General features: G+C 57.0%; 7 protein-coding genes across 7 annotated transcripts; 4 read left to right on the plus strand and 3 right to left on the minus strand.

Moving 5' to 3' along the window:
- Positions 1-36: 36 nt before the first annotated feature.
- CH63R_01473 (Ankyrin-2 ankyrin) lies at positions 37-2,117 on the minus strand (the record flags this gene model as incomplete). Its single annotated transcript, XM_018296448.1, has 3 exons — positions 37-1,693; positions 1,744-1,955; positions 2,061-2,117. 3 exons carry the CDS (start codon positions 2,115-2,117, stop codon positions 37-39), a joined length of 1,926 nt encoding a protein of 641 aa, XP_018164810.1.
- Positions 2,118-3,387: 1,270 nt separating this feature from the next.
- Positions 3,388-3,633, plus strand: CH63R_01474 (uncharacterized protein; the record flags this gene model as incomplete). Its single annotated transcript, XM_018296449.1, has 2 exons — positions 3,388-3,421; positions 3,476-3,633. 2 exons carry the CDS (start codon positions 3,388-3,390, stop codon positions 3,631-3,633), a joined length of 192 nt encoding a protein of 63 aa, XP_018164811.1.
- Positions 3,634-4,902: 1,269 nt separating this feature from the next.
- CH63R_01475 (Base excision DNA repair protein) lies at positions 4,903-5,988 on the plus strand (the record flags this gene model as incomplete). The annotated part of the gene is made up of 1 exon (XM_018296450.1): positions 4,903-5,988. The coding sequence occupies one exon, from the start codon at positions 4,903-4,905 to the stop codon at positions 5,986-5,988; it is 1,086 nt and encodes a 361-aa protein (XP_018164812.1).
- A 1,035-nt stretch (positions 5,989-7,023) lies between these two features.
- CH63R_01476 (NAD dependent epimerase/dehydratase) lies at positions 7,024-8,328 on the plus strand (the record flags this gene model as incomplete). The annotated part of the gene is made up of 1 exon (XM_018296451.1): positions 7,024-8,328. The coding sequence occupies one exon, from the start codon at positions 7,024-7,026 to the stop codon at positions 8,326-8,328; it is 1,305 nt and encodes a 434-aa protein (XP_018164813.1).
- Positions 8,329-8,619: 291 nt separating this feature from the next.
- CH63R_01477 (uncharacterized protein) lies at positions 8,620-10,035 on the minus strand (the record flags this gene model as incomplete). Its single annotated transcript, XM_018296452.1, has 2 exons — positions 8,620-9,837; positions 9,946-10,035. 2 exons carry the CDS (start codon positions 10,033-10,035, stop codon positions 8,620-8,622), a joined length of 1,308 nt encoding a protein of 435 aa, XP_018164814.1.
- A 4,237-nt stretch (positions 10,036-14,272) lies between these two features.
- On the plus strand, positions 14,273-16,211 carry CH63R_01478 (MFS transporter; the record flags this gene model as incomplete). Its single annotated transcript, XM_018296453.1, has 6 exons — positions 14,273-14,476; positions 14,565-14,769; positions 14,843-14,946; positions 15,017-15,189; positions 15,331-15,809; positions 15,892-16,211. The coding sequence occupies 6 exons, from the start codon at positions 14,273-14,275 to the stop codon at positions 16,209-16,211; spliced, it is 1,485 nt and encodes a 494-aa protein (XP_018164815.1).
- A 297-nt stretch (positions 16,212-16,508) lies between these two features.
- Positions 16,509-18,258, minus strand: CH63R_01479 (Carboxylic ester hydrolase; the record flags this gene model as incomplete). Its single annotated transcript, XM_018296454.1, has 3 exons — positions 16,509-17,039; positions 17,117-17,706; positions 17,799-18,258. The coding sequence occupies 3 exons, from the start codon at positions 18,256-18,258 to the stop codon at positions 16,509-16,511; spliced, it is 1,581 nt and encodes a 526-aa protein (XP_018164816.1).
- Between the last annotated feature and the right edge of the window lie 466 nt (positions 18,259-18,724).

Raw genomic sequence — 18,724 nt, forward strand, 5'->3', positions numbered from 1 at the left:
GTACTTAAACCTCGACCGTCCGTCCGTGTGTAGCCTTCATGTCCCACCCCCCAGTCCTTCTGACGCCGAGCAACCGCTGAGGTTATCCGCAAGCTCTGCGAAGTTCTCCCGCAAGAATCTCAGCACCTTTGCATGCTCCACGTGAATGCCATCTCTCTCTACAATTTGCTTCGCATAATCGAGAGCAGATACTCCAAGCGGCTCTAGTGGTCGCCGTAACGCTGCGACATTGACATCCCCACGAACCGCCAACATTTTCACCGCATCGGCCCTCGCCTCCATTACGGCATTGACGAGGGGCGTATAACCATCTCCCGCCTCGAGGTCCGGCTCGACCCCCGGAACATCCAGGGCCGCCTCCAATGTCTCCTGGTCGCCGTAACGAGCAAGCATGTGCAGCGGCGTCTCCCCGCTCTCGTTTCTCGCGTTGATCAGCCTCCCAGGCACAATGGAGAGGAGGGTGCGAGAAAGGGAGGACTTCATGCGGGACGCCGCCACGTGCAGTGCCGTCTGGTTCATGCCTCGATCAACCACAAAGTCGACACCGGCATAACCCGCGAGAAACTCGGCCGTGTCGATTGTTTCTGGATAGTCGATGGCCAGAGACAACGCAGTCTGTCCCGACTGCGACGTCTCGCGGTTGACATACTCTGCGTCGTGACAGTTGGCCGACAAGATAGCTTCCACGACGCGAGTATGGCCGCGCAGCGCAGCGACGTGCAGCGGCAACATGCCGTCCCGGTCCCGGGTCTCCTCCGCCGGCGCGAGGTCCGGGTGACCGCGCAGCTCGAGGTAACAATCTTGGCACCCGACCGCTGCTGCGAAGTGGAAGAGAGAGAACCGTTTCCCTCGGATCCGATGAGATACCCTTGCGCCCCGTAAAACTAGTTCACGGACAATGTCCGGCCTTCGGTCCAGGATCGCGGCGTGGATTAGCGAGAGCCCTTGGTTATCCTTCTCGTTTAGTCCGACCTCGTCAGTCAGGAAGGCCACGCTATCGAGGGACCATGACTGCGACGGGAAAGAAGCAAGGTCATTTGCTGTGAGGCCAATTCCCATGCCGTCTCTCGCGACGACGTCGTGGATCCAGATCTTGACATAGGACCTTGCCTCGCGGTAGTGCTCGCCGCTTTCGAAGAGCAACGACGCGAGGACGGAGTAGCCGAGCAACTTCGCCCATTCGAGACCGAATCCCTGCTCGACGAGGGACCAGTGGTACAGACCGAACTTTCTCACTAGGTTCTCTGAATACATATCGCTGGCCAGAACAACGAGTAGATTCAGCGGAATCCGCTCCGAGCCTCGGGATCTCACCTCGAGGAGCAGGTCACAGAGATGCGCCCGACTAGGCGATCTCACGCTATCTTGGCCGGCCATCGTCGGAAGTCGCGGCAGATCGGTGTGCAGATCCACTAGAGCAGTTTCGAGAACTGTTCTGTCAACCGGAGAAAGACCCTCTTGCCCGAGGCCAGCTTTGAAGGCAAGGGACAGCTTGTCTTTGAGCAGGGGCAGGCTCTGATGCAAGCTTGAGACGTAGGGGACCGGCCGCTGCCCGCCGGATGCAGGGTTGTCCCCAAGGAGACTACCCTCAAACGATGCTTGAGGATAGAAAATGTGAGCTAGTAGTGTTCTCTGACTGTGGTGTATCTCATACTCGCCGTTCAGGAGCTGGACGACGGTGAGGATGTTCATGCTGCCTTCCATCAGTCAACGTTAAGTATGGGACTCTAGTTCCCGACTTACACATCCTCAGTGCCCCAAGTCTCGCGAGGGGGTTTGTGTTTATTTCGCGGCATCGCCGGTGCGCTTGAGATATCGAAGGCAACATCGTTTTGCTCCTCCTCATCCTCCTCCTCCTCCAGGACCGGTCGTCTGACACGCCGCTTGATCTCCCCAGGCGAGCACTCCAGGCCCTTTGACAAACACCGATCACACTTTTGCGGCCACAGTCGGGGCTGCGGTGTGCACTAGGCATTTCATGAAAAGATCTTGTCAGAAATGAAGGCTCATCTTGTGGCAAAGGCATACCAAGCTCAGAAGAAGGTGGAAAGGGGGGTTACCTTCAACTTGTGTTGTCTACAAAGCTGGCACTTCTCGCTGTCAAGCTTTCGAGGCATGTTCTTTCTTTTTGCAGATAGCGAGTCTTGTCCTTCGGCGTCGCTCAAATGGGCAAACGACGTTATCGGGTCGATTCGCGCAGTATTCGAGGGTCGTCCAAGATGCTGCGGAGAGGGACGGAGGATGGGCAATTGCGTAGACTGCGTCTCTTTCTCGTTGGATGATATGGGTTTCATCTTGAGAATTGGATCAGTTCTCTTAGGTCAGTCGGTCGTGTTAAAACCCAGGTTGTGAACGCAGAGGAGGCACTGACTTGACCAAGACGGAAGGATGGGATCTGGAAGAATATATCCCATGCGACGGACTGGCTGGGTAAAACCGGTGCGGGTATCGGTTGGCCATGTCACTGGAAATCCGGACAGCACCATGCATGCATGAATGGAGCACATCGAGGCATGTCAGCAAATGGGGGGAGACCGCCGCACATTCACCGCACCCCGGATCGCACTTCAGACTACCTCCGAATCGCACTTTGGGGCTAGCTCCGGCCGGAGTAGTGCGGCCGGCCCGGTGCCGCTCGCCCCCTCGGCCCGTGGCTGGCCGTGGTAAGTTGCACAAGATACACCCTTCGACAACGTTTATAAGCTCTGATTCGTGGGCGATAAATTTTGGAAGTAGAAAAATGATCGCCTTGTATCCATTTCTCATAATGAGCCCACTGGCACCGTGCTCCTGAGAATTCTTGACCATGCGACAACAAAGTCTATCTGACGACCTCATGGACCTTACCGCTTGAACACAGCTTCGAACGACTCTTTATATTCCTCCAGGGAGCCAAGCACAAACGCGCGGTACAACACTTTTATCTAGCCCATTCTCTAAAAGCCCACTGTGCCCCGACAAGGCACTTGCGGAGAGGCTGGGAAATCAATGACAGGCCTTGAGGTTTAGAGCCGCTTCACGTAAATGATCTAACCCAAAATTCTAAGAATAAGGGGATCTATAGAGACAAGAGTAAACCATGTGTTTTTGGGCTCAACTAAATGCTGCCCCAGATGGCTGCGCATTGTCCACATTTCGACCCATCCATCGACGTCAAGTGGGAACCATTGACGTCCATCGCGATATGACGCCTGGAATACGCAACTGTACGTCATAAAATTGATCGATCACGATCGCTTAGAGTATACCGAACGAATGAATACATAAAGAACCCCAATCCCCGATCTGGCTATCTGAAACTCGACAACAACAAAGCCGTTACGATACAGCAACTCGCAATCGCAAAACATCAACCAAATCCACCTGGAATTACTCGAACCCGTCAAAATGCCTCAGTACCAGCCTCAAACCGACACTTTCAGTATGTACGCCTGAGACCACTTGCAATCTGCGGAGACATATTGACCGTGACCAGAGGACCCCTCGAGCAAGAGTGAGGCCAAGCAACAAATGGCCGAGCAGGCGAAACAGGAGAGAACCGAGCACTCCAAGAGCGGCGCAAACACCGGAAAGCCGCAAGGGATGGAGTACGTGGCACGCAAGGAGCATGCCGCCGATGTCCAGCACAACTAGGGCACACTGTGCATGATGATGATACGACCTTAAGAATATTGACGACACCGAATAATGGTTGTGTGGAGGAACGGGAACAACGTAGGCGCGTGAAAGGCTGGATGGGGGCTATGTACCATTAAACAGCATGCATGTGTCATGATGAATGAGAATGCTTAGGCTTGAGCCAATGTTTGGTGCTCTGCTTCTTAAAAGTGAATAGAGAGATGGTTGATGGAACATCTTGGCCAACAGTGCGTTGAGCATGAACATCTCTGGTGATGCCTCGGCGTGGTAACTACGTCAGCCGTGATCAAACTTTCTACTGGGAGAAGCCGCCGAGAAGATGAGAAATTAATTTAACTACGATCGGGTTGATAACAGAGCTTCGTGAGGATTGGGGTCATCTAGCGCGCAAAGATGTGAATTCAACAGAGTTTGAGGGGGTTTTACGTGACATATTCCGATACATGGGGGGGGGGGGATATCTCGTATGCCGACGTTTGAGCATAGCAGCCAAGAATAACAGACTTGGGACCCTGATGCAAGTGTGTTTACCTATGGCTCAGAGAGTCACAACAAGGCTTGGTTAGCACCATGAGTTCTACTCCGTATCGTGATTCCGGAAAAGGTAGAAGCAACACTGGACACTTGACAACACAGGCCTTGAACGTATGGCATTTTTGCTGAATCCCTAGATGTTGCTGTACTGGCGTGTCTGGCACATGGCAACGAAACCATTCTCTGTCAGTGAGTTGGCGTGAAACCTAGGACATGGTTACATGAGTTCTATCAGTAATCGTTAAAGGCTCAATGCAATGCGGATCTTCCCGCCTGTTAGACAAGAATCTATGTTATGGCTGGACAACGGGCATTAGACCTGGCGCATGAGCGCGCGATCAGAACACTAGCGGGGCGCGGTCCAGATCGCGGGGCAACCGAGATCGATGCCGTCATTCCGTCAAGCCTATTCTCACCTCGGACAACTTGGCTTGTCAAATTGTCCGTCTTGTACGGATGTTGCGCCGAAATTAGAGACAACCTGTTTGCCTAATCAGATTAGTGGGACTTGTTTGGGGAAAAACATCGTCCGTGTACAAGTGCACATTATGCCACGCATCGGAGGTGAACTCGTGTGAATCGATTCAGCACCAACAACCTTGTCAACCACAAACCTGCCACATGCATGTCGGGCTTCCCTCTGCTCGATCGTTTGCCCATCAACTCATCTCCAGAAAGTGGACTGTTGGAGCGTCATACGTCGTCAAACCACTCGGCATCGCAGCAACAATGCGAACAAGATCTGCCTCCACGGCCACGGCCAGCATCATGAAGCAACCCAAGAGAAAACGAGAGGACGTCGAGGACTCCGATGTGAAGAAAGCAACGAGAGGCCGTGGTCGTCCTCGCAAGACGCCGCGCAGCCCCCCATCCGAAGCCGAGGAAGAAACCTCCCCAACCCCCACCAGTGAAATGCAACTCAAGAAGTCATCATCGCCTGTGCCGCAAGTCAAGGTCGAGGCCGCGTCCCAACAACGCCAGACTGAAGGCTCACCGTCCGCCGCCAAGACGCTCTCCGAAAAGAAATATGCGGCGTGGTCGAAGCACGCCACGTCGTCGCCGTACCCCGACTTCCCGCGCCCGACGCCGGAGGAGTGCCGGACGGCGCACGACATCCTCGAGAGGCTCCACGGCGACGTGGTGCGCGAGAACTTCGCCGACCCGGACGCGCCGTCCCTGGAGTACCCGTACGTCATGGACGCGCTCGTCGTGGCGGCCCTCAGCCAGGCGACGAGCTGGGCCAACGCCAAGCGGGCGATGAAGAACATGAAGGCCGTCTACGGCTCGACCTTCAACTACGAGGCCATCGTCGAGGGCGGCATGGACAAGCTGGTGGACGCGCTGCGGCCCGGCGGCATGCAGAACCGCAAGGCCAAGATCCTGATGCGGCTGCTGCACGACGTCAAGGAGCGCCACGGGAAGTGGGACCTGCAGCACCTCTTCAACGCGAGCGACGAGGAGGCCGTGAAGGAGGTCGTGAGCTACTGGGGCCTCGGGCCCAAGTGCGCGTTCTGCCTGCTGAGCATCTGCCTCAAGAGGGACGCGTTCGCGGTGGACACGCACATCTACCGCATCACCGGGCTCTGGGGCTGGCGGCCCAAGGACGCGTCCAAGGAGCTGGCGCAGGCCCACCTCGACGCCCGCATCCCCAACGAGATCAAGTATGCGCTGCATTACCAGTTCATCGTGCATGGCCGACAGTGTCCGGCCTGCCGCGGCAACGGGGACAGCAAGGCGAGGTGTGAGTACAAGGTGGCGCTCAAGGAGGTCGAGAAGAAGTCGAAGGGATATTCCCCCAAGAAAGAGGAGCTTTGAGTGGTAGCTAGACACAAAAAGCACAGGACAATCCGTAAAAAAGTCTCTGCAGAGAAGGCAAGCTTGAGTAGCCAGACTCACACATGGACAATGAGATCCATGCTTGACATGACCCCCCCCCTATGGAAAAAGAATTTTCACACAACGGCACGTCCAAAATAATCCAGTTAATCTACGTCCCCCCTCGACAAGTTGCCAAGACAGCAAGGCGATGGTCATCGTGTCATTATCTCCTGAACCGAGAAACCACGCACTACTCGCTCAACCACATGGTGCCTGAAGCCTGCTGCACTCTGGATCCAATGCCCGCAGATCCCTCTCAAAATAAAAAAAACTCTCCCCCTTGGTGAAACAGATGTCATCCTTAAAAAAGTGTCGGCGCTCGGGGCGTATGAAGTGCCCGAGAGTGGTGAGCGAAGCGCCCGAGACTGAAAAGGGACTAGAAATCTCAAACGAACAGGATCAACCAGAGAACCAGACTGGACGGAATAAGGGCCGCCCCACAAAATGGTCCAACAACACTGTGAGGAGCGTGAACGGCATCGAGCATAGGCGCCGGAGTCGAATCTGCAACTTGGCCGGGCTGCCACTGGCCCGAATCCGGCTCGGGTGGAGCTTTTCTGCCGGTGCCACAGGGGTTCCGCCCCGCTAAGCCCGAGCGCGCTGCCCGATCATGGGCGGCCGGGTCCGATGCGGAGGGTATCGGCACTGTGAGACCGTTCAAAAATACAAAGTCCGTGTCAACAGAGATGGAGGCAGACGGGCAAAGGACTGCAAGGTAGACGGCAGAGTGAGACAGTCATGACGTCTTGTATCTTGACCAAAGCATGACACCGATGGAGACGGAACAGGAGATAAAAGAGAGAGAACAGGCTCTTCCTTTTCGAGTCTGGGACAAATCAACCTTACAGACTCGCTTTCTTCTTCATCTTGGTCTTCTTCATCAGACATTACTTCCAACAACATCCTCGAGAGAGAGACGAACGACGCCCTCCTCCTAAAGACCTCAAAACAACAAAACACCACGGCCCAATCATGAGCACCGCCGCCTCCCTTCGCCGTGACGGCATCTACAGAAACCTGCCGACCTTTGACGACTCCGTCACCGGGCTCACGGCCATCATCACCGGCGCCAACGGCATCTCGGGCTTCAACACCATGCGAGCTCTGCTCAGCAGCCCCGAGCGCTGGACCAAGATCTACGCCCTCTCGCGCAGCCCGCCCCCGGAGCCCATGATGGCCCTGCTCTCGCCCGAGGCCCGCTCCCGCGTCGAGGTCGTCACCTGCGACTTCCTCAAGGACGCCGAGACCCTCGGCGAAACCTTCAAGCGCGCCGGCGTCCGCCACGCCGACCACGTCTTCTTCTACTCCTACATCCACAAGGACTGGTCCGAGGCCGAAGCTCTCGTCGAGAGCAACGCCGCCCTTCTCGAGAACTTCCTCGGCGCCCTCGAGATCGCCGGCGTCAGGCCCGCCCGCTTCGTCCTCCAGACCGGCGGCAAGAACTACGGCATGCACATCGGCCGCGTGCGCACGCCGGTCGTCGAGTCGGACCCCCAGCCGCGCCACCTCCAGCCCAACTTCTACTACCCGCAGGAGGACCTGCTCAGGGCCTTCTGCGAGAGGAACGGCGTTTCGTGGAACGTCATCCGCCCCGCCGCCGTCATCGGCACCTCGATGCACGCCGGCATGAACACCTTCTACCCCTTCGCCGTGTACGCCATCGTGCAGGCGCGCAAGGGCGAGCCCATCGCCTTCGGCGGCGACTGGGAGCAGTGGCAGTTCGAGTTCTACCACTGCTCCGCCACCATGACGGGCTACCTGACCGAGTGGGCGGTCCTGCAGGAGGACTGCGCCAACGAGGCCTTCAACGCCCAGGACGGCGGGCCCCTCAGCTGGGAGCGCTACTTCAGCGAGCTGGCCCGCTGGTTCGGCGCCGAGGGCGTCGTCCCGCCCCCGGATGACGAGTCGAACCTCAAGACGATCGAGGGGAAGCGCGGCAAGGACACGCCCCTCGGCTACGGACCGCCCCTGTCGGCCAAGCAGAGCTTCTCCCTGTTCGACTGGGCCAAGGACGACAAGAACGCCGCCGTCTGGCGGGAGGTCATGGAGGAGTCGGGCGGCAAGATCACGGAGGACCCCTTCAAGGACCCGGAGTTCTTTCTCACGAGCAATTTTGCGTACACGAGGTTTGGCAGCCTGTGCCTGAACAAGGCCAGAAGGTTCGGGTGGACTGGGTTCGTCGACACCACGGAGAGCATCTTTGAGATGTACCAGGAGATGGAGAAGCTCGGCATGCTCCCAGCGATGGAGGTCCCCTCGGCTCGTCCTCTGTGTTAGAGATGGAGGGACACGGAGTGAACTATGCAAGTAACTCTGGCCCGAGACATCATCCTCAGAGGCACAGAAACGGCCGTGGTATTATAGAGGGAAATCCAAAAGGGGGAAATGAAAAATCAGGACTAGTTGCATTTGCTTTTCATAGCGGGCGATCACGAAGAATACATACTTGGATGGCCCAACACAGCGACCTAGTCAGCCTTCAAACACCACTGAAGCATCCTTGGTGAAAAACAACTCTTGAAGAATCCTTCCTTTGCAAGTATCTCAACCTGGTACATGCTGATGGGGTCATGGGTTGCTTGACAATGCAGAAAAATCACTATCATCGAGTAATACCACAGACCTTTCCACGGCCTTGGAGAAGCCGATTTGAGTGTAGGCGGGCCCCGCAATGAAGCACGTAGCCGACTGTACGAGGTTGACGAGGAGAAGAGAGACATTGACGTGGAGGGTGAGGTTATTGAACGATCCCCCACGTCCAGCGGCGGATGACGGACTGGAGCGCTCGAGTTCGGGACCTGAATCGCCGGGACTAGTCCCATGGCCCGTCTCGCCGCTGATGCGAAGTTCCAGGGTGTCCGGCCCCGATTGTCTCGCCCCCAGCCCCCGGAGTCGCTCTTGGATGTCCACGGCCGTCAGGAAGCCCGGCGGGGAGTAAGCGGCGTTCGCCTGGTCTGAAGCCGAACCCGGGGAGGCACTCAGTCCTGGCCCCAGGCTCTGCATCGCATGTTGAGGGGTATCAAGATGGTCTTCGAACATGGCGCCCCAGGGCATCTTTGCCGCGGCCTGCTTCTGGCCGAGATCTGACGCCAGCAACCAGCGCAAGTGGTACAGCACTTGCTCTTGCGTCTGAAACTGAAGCGCGGTGCCGAAGATGCGTTGGACCTCTTCGGGCGGTACCGGCAGATAGCCGTCCAGCACGAGACAGGCCTGGGACAGCGTCGTCTCCAGCAGTTGAAGGGAAAAGGTATCTATGATCGTGTTCGCCGGCGGAGGTGTGACGCCCGGGAACACTGACTGGTCGAGGCCCGTCATTATTGGAGACAGGGCAATGGCTCTTTCACGGCTCAGCGGCCTTCTTGAAGCCGTTGCTGGGTTCGAGGGCTTGTCTTGGTCATCCTTATCCAGGGTGCTGCGCGGGTCGGGAGGCATCGCATGCCCGCCCTTGGCGCGCTCCTCCGCGTGCCGGTATCCCGCCGCCGCCTCCAAGATGTTGAACCCCAAAGGCTCGCCGGTCGAGCCCGCGTCTCCGTCTTCGGCGTCGGTCACGGGCTCCACCAACGTCTTCAGGCGGCGCGCCGAGCTCTGGAACACGCCGAGGAGCTGCGGGCAGTGCTTGACGACTTGTTCGTCGCGGAGGATCTGGTCGAACAGGTCGATGAAGAGGACGCTCATGTCCTCGACGACGTTCTCGAGCCGCTGGACCCGTTGCCGCCGGCTCGCCTCCGCCGCCTGCCGGCGTTTCCGAAACTCCTGCTGCGACGTACGGTTTCGTTCCCGGCGGTCCTGAACATCGTGTCAGTACCCACCACTACGATGCGTGCGTGGCCCGGAGGAGATGCTAGCGGTGGGATGATGTCGGGCTTAGACCAGCGAAAGGATTCTGTAGGATACCTTCAGTACGTCTTCACTACTCCCACTGCCGGGGCTGGTTGTCTTTCTTCTGCGCGATCTCGGCGCGGGCCGAGGGCTCAGGTTGTCCATGGCTCTTTTCAAGTTTCTCGATTGACAGAACACTTCTTTGCCACTCTACGATATCCTGTATCTTATCGCCGTGTAATAGTTATCACTCAAGCGAGGGTCGTGTCGTCTTGCAAAGGGGGGCAATTTTCAAGATGGGTGACTGATGGATGGTACGGAGTAGCGTGCGATACTTGTCGTGGATGCTCGCTCACCATGATGCGGAGACGAGAGGGACTAGAGGAAAAGATATGGTCTTTGTTGACCTGCTTACTCAGTCCCTCCCCCTGCGGAAGTGTTACATAACGTCTCCGTCCTGAAGTTTATTGAGATGAGGGCCGAGGGACTGCTGAAAGGAACTTTGATTACTATTCATTCAACATTGCTTTGCTATGACACCGGCTAGCGGGCGGAGGGACGCTTCAGCCACGATTGTGATTACTCATCGGGAAAGGTTCGACTCCCCATCTGATGTGTGAAACTGGATACGGCCTCTTTTTTTGTAAGCTGGGTGCTGCTCGATGATCAAGAGTCGATTGTGGCAAACCGAGTTACACTCCTGGTAGCATCTCGATTAGTGAACCACAGAAAAGGGTAATGGGCGGCCATGAGTCTGGTGATGAGGCTCTTGACGCTCCCATGCCATGTAACCCCAAAACGTGACAACACAGATGGGTAGTACACGTGTAGGACGTGCCGTTCTACAGCTGCCGAGTTGTATTGCCAGCTCAAATGAGAAGAGAGATGGATGGTCTTTGTAGTCGGGCACGCAGTGGGGAGAGTGATGCAGATGACAAATCCATACTCCGGACAGATTAAACAACTTCATTAACTCCACCGACAGGGAACTGGATCGCTTAGTGCGAATGGAAACCAGACAGAAGAAGCCCAGACGGAAAAGGGGACCAACGGCCAACGCAACCGCAATGTACGCCCAAAAACCCACGCCCAAAGGCCAACGCCCTGTTGTTCGAGCATATGAAGCAGTAGAAGACTCTTTCCAAGACGTACATGGTGCAGGGTGTGTAGTACTGAATACTATCGGACAGACTCGAAGCAGAGAGCCATGTTCCAATTGCTCACCGGAATGATCATCGATTCCAAGACTTGTAGTAGACGGACGTCCCTGTGTGCCTAGGCCTCCTTTGGCCCCCATCCGCCTCTGAGTTGACGATACTTGTTCCGAGGGCCAAAGATCATGATGAGGCGTGACTGTCTATGGCCATATAGAACACAACACAAATTGCCTATTAACCGATTGGTTATCGCGCTTGACGCTCGAAAGGAGCCTCGCATGGCTCGTGAGCCGCTGCTACGTCGCTACCAGTAGAATGGCATTGATTCAAGGGGGGAGGGGCAAAGAGGGATCCATCCTCTCCTCCCCGGCGACTGATTACTTCCACAAATGAGACTGTTCATTTTCCGAAACTTCATTTTTCGACGCCTGACAAGACGTCGTTGTCCTGAAAAAAAGAAAAAAAAGAAAGGGAACCTCCCTTGACCGGCGATATGTGAATAACTCCGACGACCGGCAGCGGCGATTAGAAAAAACGCATTGAGGCATCCGTCGAGCGCCAAGATATGGCGCCGTACGATGTGTTGGGAGAGACCCCTTTTCCGAAGCCACATCGGCTGAGGGCTCGCACATAGCCGTGTCACAGAGCCGGTCAGTAGTGTGGCGGCGGCGGCGGCGGCGGCGGCGGCGATGGATATGATGAAGACGAGGACTCGAGGAGTAGGTGGTTGGTGGTGTGCGGGAACCATCTCCTTGGGATCGCTGGGCCGCCCTGGACTTGGCAGTCGACGGATAGGTGAGTAGGAAGTAGGTGTAACTGAGGAATGCCATGAATGGTCTGCTGGTGGCGGCGAGACAAGGCAAGCCGGGCGCCAGTCAAGCTCACGGCGTCGCGGACATGGCTCTGGTCTGGGCATGGCCAGCCAAGCGGTCACAAGAGATGGGCGGGCAACAGATGCGTCTCTTGGCGGGGAATCCTCCCCCCAAGAGCGCTGCGAGAAGGAAAAAACGACCAACCACACACGCCGCGAGCTCGAACAACCCCCCCGGCAAACCTGCACCACCATGGCATGATGCCGTCGTGGGAGAGGTGTTTCCCCTCTCTTGGCCACCGCAGAGGGGAGTGCCGATCCTTGGGGGATGTTTGTTTTTTTGCAAGAAATGCCCGGTCCTTCTCCAGGTTCTTGGTTCGGACGCAAGAAAGATTTGTACAGCATTTCCTCGGGCCCCCGCGTGTATATGTAGAAATGCTGCTCAGCTGGTAGCACCGCATGATGGTGGCATCTCGGGGGAAGAAAGCACCACTCTCGGCAGGCAAGGACCGACAGTAGCTGTCGGCCTATGAAAACATATCTGGGGTTTTTGTTGGCCTGTCCATGTCACTCCGCATTATAACCTTGTTTGCAAAAGAGGTCGGTGAAAGGGGGTTGGATCCCCCCCCCCCCCCCCCCATGCTCCCAGGGACGAGATCCTGGCAAGAGTGGCCAAAGCGACGTTGAAGCAGGGCCTGGTCACTGGCGCGCCTCGTACGGAATCCGGGGTCTAGCTCAAAGTGAATCTTCAGGAAATGGGGAATTTGGGATTGACTGGCGAGAGGAGGCAGCATTGGATCAATGTGGGTGGGCGGCACTCCACCGCGGAGGAGGAGATACCATGATAGAGAGTGCCACTGCATGCATGCATTTTTGAGGGGTTGATGATGCTCACCCGTGGGTCAGCCTCCTGCATGCATATACTCAAAATATCAAGTCAACCCAGACGCGCTGTTGAGGAACACGGGGCAGGTGACCAATACTCCTCCCCGTCTACGAATAGCCCGTCCGAAAGTTGGGATGGAAGTCATCCCATTCGTCGTCTGTCATCTCAACCTCGTGGACAAGCGTGACGTGGGGTTTTCCGAACCGGCAATGCTGCTCACATCGCATCCCAAGACCTCGCTCGAATAAGCTCCTCCTGCATGTCTAATTGCGAATGGTGTGTGTGTGTGTGTGTGTGTGTGTGTGTGTATGCCAAGAACTCGAGAGTGATTCAGTCAGAGGGGGACTGATGGATGATTGAGCAACGATGAACATTTCCGCGAGGAAGTTTTCCGTTTTTGCTCCTTTTCCGTGATGTTCTTGGCGCAGCCGGCACAAGACACGACGAACATGGGGGGACGGGAAAGAAAACAAACATGTGTCTTAAACGCCATCAACGCCAAGCGTTGAAAGGGGTTGGCGGATGGCAGGTACCGACAGGGGGGGGCCACAACGGAGCTACGCCTTGTCGAGCCCGTATCGCAAAGGGTGTGTCGAGGTTATGTTGTGGAGGAGGAGGGCGTTTATCCTTGTCGTGAGAATGGGCCGGGGGGGAGAGAGAGCTTGTCAGTATCCTGTATCTTGGTGAGATGAAAGGATACTGGAGGAATGTGAGCAAGGTGAGAAGAACCGAGTCAAGGTGGTTTCTTGTCAGCCCGAGAACCTGAGCCTGAAAGAATCATGGTGCTAGAAGCAAGAGATAGAAAGAAAAAGAAAAAAAAACTTGCTACATACGGCTTCCATCAGTCAGTCAGTTAGTCAATCTCGGCTTTGCAGCTTGGCATCACGGAGACACTCACACAAGAGTTATCTGGCACCAGGGCGCGGGACTGGGCAACCTTGATACCCGACCGCCCAGCGCAAGGAAAGACGCCTCATCTAGACTAGATATGTGCAAGCTCAGCTCTTGGGATGGGTGGAAATGGTCGACCTTTAACAGTCTTGGCTCTCTTCTCTTGTCTGTCACAGGGATTGTCAGTCAGTCAGTCAGTCCCCTCAACTTCCCCGCACTCCGCACTTGGGCGGAAAAGCCGTCCGTACCCCATCTTCCCCATGGGGGAACTTGACGCTTCTCCACCAATTATGCTCATCAAACTCCGCTTCTGGCTTGACCCGGCGAGATGGCTGCGAACGGCCGGTCGGGCGGGCGCCGGCTGGTGGAGGAGACGCGGGGGAGGAGAGCGAGGACACGGACTGGGATTGGGATTTCTGGGATATATATCAGAGGTTCCTCGAACGACATCTCGAACTATCTCATCTCCTTCAACCTGCGAACTCAGGGACGAACGAGTCAACCGTCAACCGTCAACCGTCAACCGTCAACCGTCAGCTCTACTGCGCCTCGAGCAGAAGAAACAGGAAAAGAAACCTTTCCCAGATTTTCGCAATCGCTCTTGTCGTAAACGGACTCTTTTTTTCAGTTCTCGTCTCGTCTCTCACGACAACAAAGATGGCGGCGACACAAGCCTCCCCCAACGACCGGCCTTCGTCCCAGGACAAGGTCGCCGTCAACCAGATGGAGCACGTCTTCACCACCGACGACCCTGCCCTCATGAAGCAGCCCGTCATCGAGAAGGTGGACGAGTTCGGAGCCCACACCAAGACGGACCCCAAGGAGATTGCGCTGGTGAAGAAGATTGACTGGTACATTCTGGTGAGTGTTGACACAAACTTGCAATACACCCCGCGTGATGGCACTTTCACAAAGAACCCTGTTGCTTACGAACTTCAACAACGAACAGCCCATGCTCTGGTCCATGTACTTCCTCAACTTCCTCGACCGCAACGCCATGATTAACGGAAAGCTCGACGGCCTCGCCAAAGACCTCAACCTGAAGGGCACCCAGTACAACACCTGCGTCTCCATCCTCTTCGTCGGATATCTTTGCGGCCAGGTGCCCTCCAACATGATCCTGAACAGAGTCCGCCCTTCCTGGTACATGGCCGGTAAGATGGTTCCCCCTCCCCTATCCCCGCAAGGGAACCCCGGAGACGCGATGAACTAACGTTTTCCCAAAAGGTTTCATGCTGGCCTGGTCCATCGTTAGTCTCCTGACGTACAAGTGCCACGACTACGGTACCATGCTTGCGTGCCGCTTCCTCCTCGGCATCACTGAGGCTCCCGTGAGTGACCAACCAACATTGCAATGAAAAACACGGCCGTGGTGCCGGTTATCTAACGAGACAACACCAGTTCTACCCCGGCGCTCTCTACATGCTCAGCATGTTCTACACGCGCAAGGAGATCTCGGTCCGTATGGCCATCTTCTACACCGGAAACATGGCCGCCAGCGCCTTCTCCGGTCTCATCGCGGCCCCCATCTTCGCCGGCATGGGCGGTCTCAGGGGTCTCTCCGGATGGCAATGGTAAGTTTTTACCACCTCTGTGGAAACTTGGCCCAACTCGGGACAAGTTTGCCACAAGAAGCCGAATGAGCTTCTGAAAGTTCTCTCGCCAGACAAAAGGAGAAGAAACAACATCCGCTAACCAGTTCACTTTCTCCCCAGGCTCTTCATCATCCAGGGCGCCGTCTCCATCCTCGTCGCCTTCGTCGCCTTCTTCCTCCTGCCCGACAGCCCGCTCAAGACGCGCTGGCTGACCGAGGAGGAGCGCCAGCTCGCCCACACGCGCATCTACAACGACACCACCGACCGCCGCGAGGGCACCAGCGTCTGGAAGGGCCTCGGCGAGGCCGCCTGCGACTGGCGCACCTGGGTCTTCTGTCTCATGGACAACCTCCACCTGTCGGCCAACGGCTTCAAGAACTTCTTGCCCTCCGTCGTCGAGACGCTCAACTACAACACCACCATCACCCTCGTCCTGACCTGCCCGCCCTACGTCTTCTCCGCCTTCTTCAGCGTGCTCGTGCCCTGGTCGTCCGGCCGCTTCAACGAGCGCACCTGGCACATCACCATCAGCAAGCTCGTCGTCTGCCTCGGCTTCGTCATGGCCGTCTCGTCGCTCAACATGGGCGTCCGCTACACTGGTAAGACGAACCGCCATGCTCCCAATATCTCTCACTCAAAAGTAAAAAGAGGTTCTCCGCTAACCACACTCACTAAACACAGGCATCATGATCTTTGTCGGCGCAACCTACGGCGTCAACAACCTCATCCTCGGCTGGACCTCCTCCGTCCTCGGCCAGACCGACGAGAAGAAGGCCGTCGCCATCGCCATGGCCAACACGCTCGGAAACGCCGCCAGCATCTACACCCCCTACCTGTGGCCCGACGCCGACCAGCCCCGCTACCTGAAGGCCATGCTGGCGAGCATCGGCTTCTCCCTCGGCGTCATCGTCTGCGCCTGGTTCATGAGGTTTGCCCTGATGCGCACCAACCGCAAGAAGAGGGAGGCCGACCCCAGCGCGACCAACTTCTACGTCTACTAAGAAGGACGATCTCGCGTCCGGGGAGTATTTTCGATGAAGAAGAAGAGTTTTGGGTGTGTGCTTTTTATGATATCACGGAGGCGGGAGAGCATGTGTTCTTTGGCAAACTTTTTTCCATGTTGGCCTTGGACAGAATAGTTGTAGCGAGGTTGATACCAAGTGGTTCATGATGATGAACCCAATGCCCACTTGCTTCCGACCGCCGAGACACTCCTATAATGTGAAATAGTGACTGTAGTTTTTCGTACGACTACGACCACAATCGAGTGTCGGAATGACTGATCGATCGACTTCCCATCAAGCAGGGGCCGGCGTCGCCAGAGCACCCATCGTAACGGTCGAGCAAGGAGCATCGTAGACCTCGGGCTTCACGAACCTCGCCTCGGGGCTGTTGTCGACCGCCAGCAGGACCAAAGACTCCTCGCCCGGGTCGAACCTGGGCCAGCCGACGACGGAGCTCAGGCCGTCGACCGGGTCGCCGGCGAACGCGGCCCAGGCGCGCTGCACAAGCGCCGTGGTCCGTCTCTGGGGCTCCGACGCCGCGATGCCGCTCACGTCCTCCGAGGCGCCGAAGACCATGTGCAGGTCGACGCCGTGGTAGGCGCCACTCGTTGGGAACAGCCGCGTGTTGTCCCAGTCGCCGAAGTAGCGGTACACCCACGCCGGGACGCCCTGCGCGCGACGCGCCTCGGCCTGGTACGAGTTCGGACACGTGAAGGACTCGAGGAGGAAGGACGCCACTTGCTCCGGTGTCGGGACGACGCCGTTGCCGTACGCTGGGATTCTGTAGTACCCGTCTTCGTTGTTGTTGTTTCCGAAGAGAATAGGCTGGGGAAGGGAGTGTCAGTCAGTCAAGTTCTCTTCTTAGTTGTTCTCATCCACATTCGACGGAATGGCCACCATACCAGCTTGGCGAAGCTGCCAGACTCGGTCAGGGACACGTAATCTTCAAACACAATCTCGTTGTCGACCCTGGGATAGAACGGCGGGATGGCCCGGAGGACGCTGCTGCTCGAGGTCGGGCGCACGGCGGCCGCGGCAGCCTTGATGGCCTCCCATCTCTGCGCCCGCATGCAGACCATGACATCGGCGGCATCCGTGCAGTTCACGGCCGCCACAACCGATTCCCAGTTCCGCTCCGGCACCCCCGGGCTGTTGAGCGGGAAGCTGAAGGCGTTGCCCGAGGGTGCGATGAGGCCGTTGACGATGGGGTCCTCGGTGTACGCGTACGCCCAGTAGTCGACGGCGACGCCGCCCGAGGACTGGCCCGCGATGGTGATCTTGGTCGGGTCGCCGCCGAAGCCGGCGATGTTGTCGCGGACCCATTCCACGGCGGCCCGCTGGTCCCGCAGGCCGAGGTTCTGGGGCTGGCCGGGCGCGCCGGGGAAGCCGAAGATGTTCAGGCGGTAGTTGACGGTGACGACGACGACGTCCTGAGCCGCCGCGAAGTACTTGCCGTTGTAAAAGGGGCTGTTTGTGTTGCCGATCGCGAAGCCTGCGTGACACTGGTCAGCGTCACGTAATGGACCATCATCACAGGGAAGAACCGTCGTGGAGTCTCCTTCATGATAGCCACGATCGACTTACGCCCGCCGTAGAAGAAGACAATGACGGGTTTCTGCGCCTCCTTCTTCCGCCTCGTCCAGATGTTGAGCGTCAGGCAGTCCTCGCTCTGGGGCGTCCCGGCACCCGACGCGAAGTACCCGATGATCCGTTGCGCCTGGGGCGTCATGTCCGGGTAGTTGACCTGGCGCGAAGGGGAGAGAGGGCAATCGAAGCCGAAGCTCGAGGCCTCATAAGAGCTGTTGCCGATGAACCTCTCCGGCGGAGCGAAGCGCAGGTCGCCAACGGGAGGCCTGACGTATGGAATGCCGAGATACTCCAACACGTTGGAGCCGTTGGACGCTGGATGACCCGTGATGGGCCCGTTGGAGGTTTGTACGGTGAGGAAGCTTGACGAGTCGCATTTCCCGGCCGGGGATGCTGCCGCCAGGCCTCCGATGAGTGCCCAGCAGGCCAACGGTGATATGAGGGTGATGGATCGCATCGTGCTGTCTTGCCTGCTTTGGATCAGAATCAATGAAGCAGCATGAGAATTCCAAGGTCGAGGAATCAATGATCCATCATCTTGGAAATGTACTCCAAATTTGAAGGATTCGTTGCTATCCTTGCTTGCCTAGACACCCCTCCCCCTCAGCGCTGATTCTTCATCTTGTTGTCCAGCGGACCTCCATGGGCTAATGCAGCTTCCCCATGCTCGCCCGGTTGTGTCACTAACCCTAGCATGGGAGTGAGGGCCGCCGCTAGATTAACCATGCCGGGGGGTTGATTGTGCTGTTTGTATCTCGTTGGCTGTGGGTTCTTTGATCCCTGACTGCCGGGGTTGGCCCAAGACCGCCGGGGGTCGAGGGACGCGGTGGAACATATTCCAGAGAACTCCGCCAGAGTTTACGCCATCGATATGTAGGCGAGCGAGCTATATCTACTACTCGATTGCCTGTGACATGTGCCGA

The sequence above is a fragment of the Colletotrichum higginsianum genome, chromosome 1 (genome assembly GCF_001672515.1).
Source record: "Colletotrichum higginsianum IMI 349063 chromosome 1, whole genome shotgun sequence".
Taxonomy (NCBI): domain Eukaryota; kingdom Fungi; phylum Ascomycota; class Sordariomycetes; order Glomerellales; family Glomerellaceae; genus Colletotrichum; species Colletotrichum higginsianum.